General features: G+C 50.3%; 3 protein-coding genes across 3 annotated transcripts; all 3 read left to right on the top strand.

Moving 5' to 3' along the window:
- Nucleotides 1–54: 54 nt before the first annotated feature.
- Nucleotides 55–831, top strand: FIBRA_04148 (uncharacterized protein; the record flags this gene model as incomplete). Its single annotated transcript, XM_012325965.1, has 2 exons — nucleotides 55–406; nucleotides 470–831. 2 exons carry the CDS (start codon nucleotides 55–57, stop codon nucleotides 829–831), a joined length of 714 nt encoding a protein of 237 aa, XP_012181355.1.
- Nucleotides 832–1,109: 278 nt separating this feature from the next.
- On the top strand, nucleotides 1,110–2,304 carry FIBRA_04147 (uncharacterized protein; the record flags this gene model as incomplete). Its single annotated transcript, XM_012325964.1, has 4 exons — nucleotides 1,110–1,353; nucleotides 1,407–1,462; nucleotides 1,526–1,551; nucleotides 1,737–2,304. The coding sequence occupies 4 exons, from the start codon at nucleotides 1,110–1,112 to the stop codon at nucleotides 2,302–2,304; spliced, it is 894 nt and encodes a 297-aa protein (XP_012181354.1).
- Nucleotides 2,305–3,398: 1,094 nt separating this feature from the next.
- Nucleotides 3,399–7,362, top strand: FIBRA_04146 (uncharacterized protein; the record flags this gene model as incomplete). The annotated part of the gene is made up of 17 exons (XM_012325963.1): nucleotides 3,399–3,471; nucleotides 3,532–3,636; nucleotides 3,698–4,121; nucleotides 4,174–4,263; nucleotides 4,513–4,711; nucleotides 4,777–4,821; nucleotides 4,880–4,997; nucleotides 5,051–5,503; nucleotides 5,559–5,711; nucleotides 5,762–5,902; nucleotides 5,958–6,290; nucleotides 6,349–6,603; nucleotides 6,661–6,714; nucleotides 6,767–6,846; nucleotides 6,903–7,055; nucleotides 7,114–7,229; nucleotides 7,284–7,362. The coding sequence occupies 17 exons, from the start codon at nucleotides 3,399–3,401 to the stop codon at nucleotides 7,360–7,362; spliced, it is 2,871 nt and encodes a 956-aa protein (XP_012181353.1).
- Nucleotides 7,363–7,541: the final 179 nt, after the last annotated feature.

Here is a 7,541-nt window from a genome sequence, read left to right as displayed (position 1 = left end):
TTGTTGCTTGATGTCTCTCCGCTTTCGCTTGGTATCGAAACGGCTGGCGGTGTCATGACTGCTCTCATTAAGCGTAACACCACAGTTCCGACGAAGAAGTCGGAGATCTTCTCGACATACTCGGATAACCAGCCGGGTGTCTTAATTCAGGTCTACGAGGGTGAGCGTGCGCGCACGAAGGACAACAATCTTCTCGGCAAGTTTGAACTGTCGGGTATCCCTCCCGCTCCCCGCGGCGTTCCGCAGATCGAGGTTACCTTCGACATCGATGCCAACGGTATTCTCAATGTCTCCGCCGCCGACAAGACAACCGGCAAGTCAAATCGCATCACAATCACGAACGACAAAGGCCGTCTGTCAAAAGAAGAGATCGAGCGCATGGTCTCAGAGGCTGAAAAGTACAAGGGTAAGTACTTTGACATGGTGCTCAACATGACGATTGATTGAATCTTACGTTTTGCGTTCTCAGCCGAGGATGAGGCCGCCGCTGCCCGCATCACATCGAAAAACGCGCTCGAGTCGTATGCATATAACTTGCGGAACTCTCTCACCGACGAGAAGCTGTCTGGCAAGTTTGACCCAGCGGATAAGAGCAAGCTCGAGTCTGCTGTGAATGATGCCATCTCGTGGCTGGATGCGTCTCAGGAAGCCTCGAAGGAGGAGTACGAGGAACGCCAGAAGGAACTCGAGTCAGTTGCAAACCCGATCATGCAGAAACTCTACTCTGCGGGTGGTGCGCCAGGTGGCTTCCCTGGTGGTGCGCCGGGTGGTTTCCCTGGCGGTGAGGCCCCAGGTGGTGAGGATGGTCCCAGTGTCGAGGAGGTCGACTAAGTTCGCCTCATGCTTACTATGTATTACCGTCATGATGCTTACGACTGTGGACTTGCGTGTGTTGAAAAATTGTTCTGTACATTACAATACTGCCAGATCGCATCTTAGAATGTCTTATTATATTTTTCGCAATCTCAGCTGGTTAGTGATCGTGGATATATCATTATGTAATCGTGTGAAGGCGCGGACGCGGTGGGTTCGGATCGTGTCTACATAGAGTATCTCTTCCGATGTCTACTTGACCCTGGCTTAACTACCTCGTCCGCAGCTCAATTGTCATGCCTAAGGTACCAAGTGTAAAATTACCCGTCTCAGGCCTGTTTGGCGTTGTCAAACCTTCAGGGCCCACGTCTATGTCAGTTCTTGAGAAGATCAAGCCCTTGATCGCAAATTCTTGTCTATTCGTGGAGGTAGACAAGCTCAAAAAAGAAACCGGTCGTACGAAAAAGGCCAAACACACACGCTTTGGGGTCAAAATAGGACAAGGTGGAACCTTGGATCCTCTCGCTGATGGAGTCCTTGGTATAGCACGTCCAGTTTCTCATTAGATGCCAATGTAAACGAGCTTGGTTCAGTCGTGGGCGTCGGTAAAGGTACAAAGAAACTAGGCAACTTCCTTGATTGCGTGAAGGTATGTCCCCACCCAGATACCTTCGTCTGGGATTGACGATGACCGACGGGCTGGTTGGTGCAGGAATATCACACTACATGTCTTCTTGGGTGCGAGACGGACTCGTATGACAGCGATGGGGCACAAGTTCGTGTCGCGCCTTGGAGGCACGTCACTAGAGAAAGTGTGGAGGCCGAACTAGACAGATTCCGAGGCGAGATTATGCAAGCGCCTCCAATGCTAGTTTTCGGTTGATTCATTGACACTATAGAGAACACTCATGCTGTATGTGCAGATTCTCTGCGCTCAAGATGGGTGGAAAGCCGCTATACGAGTACGCTCGCAACGGCATTCCACTCCCGCGACCCATCGAGAAACGGAAGGTTACGGTGCACTCACTTGAGCTCATCGAATGGAAAGGGTGCGAGCACAACTTCAGATGGCCCGAGAAAAAATTCACCGAGGAGCAAAGGAAGGCCGTAGAGACGGCGCTTCAGGGTGTCGAAGAGGATGTTGCAATACGGGACGAGCCTGAGGATGCCACCGCTACTGAGCAGACACCTACAGCATTCGTACTGCGAATGAAGGTATCTGGCGGGACCTACGTGCGGTCCATTGTCCATGACCTTGGACATGCACTCGGATCTGCTGCACATGTTGTTACGCTAACGCGGACTCGCCAAAGCCGGTTTGCGCTGGAACCGACGGAAGAAGGCGACCAAGCCTGTATACCATGGAAGGTTTTTGAAGATGCGGTTAAAGATGCTGGACAAGCAGATCAAGACGGCTGGGCGAAGTGGGAAAGAGAAGTATTGGACAAACTTGAGATAGTAGATGGTAAAGTTTCAGGCGAAGCGGTCTAGGTACGTTCGCTGCTACTTCACTGTGTTGGCCAGTAACTTACCCTTAATACTCAAGGGCACCGACCCGTGTCTTTCAGCGTCGATTATCCCTACTCCATATGCTGCTGCCTACGCTATCCGAATTCAGATATCTGATACAGAGAGTCTTAAGTGACAATCCAATCCAACGTTATCGTCTCCTCGAGAACAGGCGGGAACGCTACCGTTGACTTGTTACTAGTTCTTATCGCTTGAGAGGCTGTGGCCTGAGGCCTTGAGGAGTAGGCTGGACCCTCCCTGTCAGAGAATAATTGTGCCCAGGACGTCCACGTTCAATGGGGCATTCTCGTATTTGCGGCTTTCGCTGTACAGGGCCTACACATTGTCGAGAAGGATAATTTCAAGAGCTGTTTGACATCGCTACTATGTGATTATTTTACTTATGCATCTGTGAATATGGGAAAAGATACGGAGTGCGCGGAAGGTGAGCCTCCGCACGGACGATGTCGGCTTGGATAATTGTAGTCCCGGGTAAAGGATCGTCGATATGTCTATGACAAAGAACGATAGGAAACCTGGTGGCGGTTGCTTCAGCCTGCAGAGGCAATGACACTTGCTTCGCACGGGAGTGTGAAATGTCTTACCTATCCCTTCTCACGGAGACATGTCTGATCGCTCAAGCCCTGGCCCCTACTCGTCGACGAGTCGGCTACAGCATGCTGCAGCTCACTGAGGGTGTAACTGAGGTGTGTGGATCAATCATTAATCGTGGGGTAATCTGAGCGCTGGTTACGTGTACATGTGCGACCTCCAAGTTGTTTGAGTTGTCTCTGAACGATCTGGCCTGACCAGTGTTGCTCAATCCACGGGTCCCCAACCCTACCTTAGCGAACATTCCTTCACGGCAGCAGTTTCGCACAGCGCATGACAGTGGGAGACTCCCAACTTACCGAGATTGATCAGGGGAAACTCGCTTGATCATGCGCCTACCAGTATTAGATTCCACACCCTCCTCAGCAGGTGACCCTTCCTAAAAAAATCAACACGCCAAATTATCGAGCACCGGGTTACACCGCAGGTCAACGAGCTCTGCCAGCCCATATTGACACTCTGCGATGAGCTCGAGTCTTCTGCTCCGTTGCTCTGGCGGTGCAGGCGCCGCGAGGAGACATCGTTGGCGACCCCTAGGTGAGCGTGATGCGTACTATCGTCTAGTATTCGATCGCGACCAGCAGTGTTGATTCACAGTCTCGTGCTACTTTCGCTCGTTTCATACTTCGCCATCGGCCTGGAACTCGACAAGTCCTCGAGCCGATGTGGACACTAAGAGCACTATCAAGCATACAGAGACTGGTACGTGTTTCTGGTCGCACAGTGAACGTTCGGTCCGTTAAGTCATGCGCGTTATCTGAAGATGCTGGGAAGCCTTACTCTGAATTGAGTGTTGGAGTGCCTGTCGAGACATTCCCAAACGAGCGTCGCGTTGCGATCACCCCTCAGAATGTGAAGGTCCTGATAAAGAAGGGCTTTTCTCAAATTTTGGTAGAGAAGAACGCGGGTGCCCAAGCTCAGTTTCCGGATGAGCAGTACAAGGCGGCTGGTGCTACGCTTGTGGATAGAGAACATCTGTACGGAGCCTCCGACATTTTGCTGAAAGTGAGACCGCCGGCACTGGGTGAAGAAGCGGAGAAAGTGAAGGAGGGAAGCACAATTATTTCATTCTTATATCCAAACCAGAACAAGGCGATTGTAGAGGCTCTAGCTTCTCGGAAAGCCAATGCCTTCGCGATGGAGTTGATACCCCGTATATCTCGTGCCCAAGTTTTCGACGCATTGAGGTCCGTGTCACCGGCTTATGCGTGGTGTCTGAGCTCATGAATTTCATATCAGCTCAATGGCTAATATCGCAGGCTACAAAGCAGTATTAGAGGCGGCAAATCACTTTGGACGATTTCTTACTGGTCAAGTGACCGCGGCTGGGTAGGTCTTTCATAGAACTGAGTCAACTGAATAGTATATGAGTCATCTAATGAATCTTCTATGCCTGTGTAGCAAGGTACCATCCAGATCAGCAAAAATATATAGGCGGGCTAACACTTCCTGTTTAGATCCCTCCATGCAAGGTACTCGTAATCGGTGCTGGTGTGGCTGGATTAAGCGCTATTGCAACGGCGAGTAATGTTTAGCCCGGTTATAGTGACAAGTCTATTGACCTGTTGAGTAGGCTAGGCGTATGGGTGCTATTGTGCGAGGATTTGATACTCGTGCTGCGGCTAAAGAACAGGTGCAGTCACTTGGAGCCGAATTCCTAGAAGTGAACATCCAGGAATCTGGAGAAGGTGGCGGAGGATACGCCAAGGTGATGTCCAAGGAGTTTATCGAGGCCGAAATGGCACTCTTCTTAGAACAGTGCAAAGATGTGGACATCGTTATCACAACAGCGAGTGATATTCCTGAACAATTTCTTGCGTGTTGATGCTGATATTCCCGAAGGCTCTTATTCCCGGTCGTCCCGCTCCCAAGCTCATAACTACGGAGGTAAGACACGGTTTGAGTTCAGCAGCTGTATATGCAAATTCATCTGAACCCATGCCAGATGGTTGCGGCAATGAAGCAAGGCTCCGTGATTGTGGACTTGGCCGCAGAAACTGGAGGTAATTGCTCGTTGACGCGGCCTGGAGAGCTATACGTGCATGATGGCGTCACAATCATTGGTAATATATTTCACTTGATGGAATCCTCGCTGTAGGCTCATGCTATTGTATAGGTTACACTGACCTGCCTTCGCGGCTCCCAACACAGTCGTCTACACTCTATTCGAACAACATCACCAAATTCTTGCTCTCAATTGGTGACGACGGCACCTTTGGCATCGATCTACAGGACGAAGTTGTGCGTGGATCGATTGTCCTCCACCAAGGAACTCTCCTGCCGCCGGCTCCTCGTCCAGTACCTCCAGTGGTTTCTGCACCGTCCCCTGACAAGGCCGCTGAAGTCGCCGAGACCAAGGCTATTACACCCTGGCAAAAGGCCACTAGGGAGATTGCGACCATCACTGCAGGCATGGGCACGGCTATTACCTTGGGCAAGCTAGCGGGACCCGCCTTTATGAGCCAATTCTTTACATTTGGACTGGCTTCTTTAATTGGTTACCGTGTCGTATGGGGCGTGGCGCCAGCATTACATTCGCCTCTAATGTCCGTAACGAATGCCATCTCAGGTATGCATGAATGCTATAGAACAATTGTTCGTTCAATCATTAACGGATGCCTCAGGTATGGTTGGTGTTGGTGGCCTCTTCGTAATGGGTGGTGGTTATCTTCCCGGCACTGTACCCCAAGTTCTGGGCGCAGCATCGGTCTTACTTGCCAGCGTCAATGTTGCCGGCGGATTCGTAATTACCAAACGTATGTTGGACATGTTCAAACGTGAGTGACAGCTTCGTGCTTTTTGAGTCATATTTCACAGCGCCCCTCAGGTAAAACCGATCCGCCAGAATATGCTTGGCTCTATGGAGTTCCGGCCATCCTCTTTGCCGGAGGATTTTTGACGGCAGCGAGTACTGGAATGTCTGGACTTGTACAGGCTGGATACCTTACTAGTAGTGTTCTCTGTATCAGTATGTGCAAACTCACAAAACTGTGGTCATAGCTGAGATAATCTCTTTCATTTAGGTTCGCTTTCGGGACTTGCATCGCAGGCCACCGCTCGTCAGGGAAACATCCTCGGTATGCTAGGTGTTAGTTCGGGTATCTTAGCCTCGCTGGCTGCTGTCGGATTCTCTCCAGAGCTTCTAGTACAGTTTGCGGCAGTGTCTGCAATAGGCGGATCCGTTGGTACCGTGATTGGGCGGCGCATAACCGCGATCGAGCTACCTCAGATGGTAGCCGCATTGCATTCGGTAGTTGGGCTCGCTGCGGTTCTCACGAGTATAGCGAGCGTGCTTGCGGATGTCGGACACGCCTCCACTCTTCATCTGGTCACTGCTTATTTGGGAGTGCTTATTGGTAGGCATGCGTTTCGCAGTAGCAAATTAGATGTTGACTGTCCATTGGTAAACGATAGGTGGCGTCACTTTTACCGGATCAATTGTTGCGTTTTTGAAGCTGGCAGGTCGCATGTCCTCAAGGCCACTTATGTTTCCTGGGCGACATATTTTGAACAGCTCTCTTTTGGGTGCCAATATTGTGTCCATGGGTGCATTTGTGACCATGGCACCATCAGTTCCAATGATCGCCGCAGGGTTCCTTGGAGCAAATACGATTTTGTCTTTCATCAAGGGCTTCACAACTACCGCTGCTATTGGGGGAGCTGATATGCGTACGAGCTTTCCGTGCTGCTTCATTGATATTACGTCTTGACCATTATTCCGCTTAGCTGTTGTTATTACGGTACTCAACGCATACTCCGGCTTCGCTCTCGTAGCTGAAGGTTTGTGCCAGTTAACAAAACTTTCTTCTTGTGATGCTAATCCGTATACTAGGTTTCATGTTGGACAATTCGTTGCTGACGACTATCGGCGCACTTATCGGCGTGAGCGGCTCCATTCTGTCGTACATCATGGTGCGCGTTATCGTTCTGTGAGGTGGACTCCGCTGAGTATATATCAACCATCATAGTGTGTTGCAATGAACAGAACCCTCACGAATGTCTTGTTCGGTGGAATTGGATCGTCAGCAGTACAGTCTGACTATAAGATCGAAGGGGTAATCTCAAAGACATCAGTCGATGAAACTGTAGATGCACTGGCCAATGCAGAGAACGTCATCTTGGTATGCTGGATTTCTGGACCATCAAGTATAACGAACTAATCAAATATTGTGTGAATAGGTTGTGGGCTACGGTATGGCGGTGGCGAAGGCACAATATGCCATTTCGGACGTCGTCTCAATGCTGAGATCGAAGGGCATTAAAGTTCGCTTTGCTATCCACCCGGTTGCGGGAAGGTATTGTCATGAACGACTGACCTGATCAAGTTCTGAGCGATTTTTTTCTTATAGAATGCCTGGTCAGTGTAATGTGCTACTCGCGGAAGCATCCGTACCATATGACAGTACGCCACTGGTTTTTGCTCATTGAGACTCATTCTAAACTATCATGTCAGTTGTATTGGAAATGGACGAGATCAACGACGACTTCGGCGACACGGACGTCACATTGGTGATTGGTGCGAATGACACTGTGAACCCCATTGCTCTGGAACCAGGGTCGCCAATCGCGGGAATGCCTGTACTCCATGCCTGGAAGAGCAAGCAAGT

The sequence above is a fragment of the Fibroporia radiculosa genome (genome assembly GCF_000313525.1).
Source record: "Fibroporia radiculosa TFFH 294 genomic supercontigs, scaffold2693, whole genome shotgun sequence".
In the NCBI taxonomy this organism is placed as follows: domain Eukaryota; kingdom Fungi; phylum Basidiomycota; class Agaricomycetes; order Polyporales; family Fibroporiaceae; genus Fibroporia; species Fibroporia radiculosa.
Note: the sequence above shows the minus strand (reverse complement) of the source record. Positions and strands in the feature narration are given on the sequence as shown.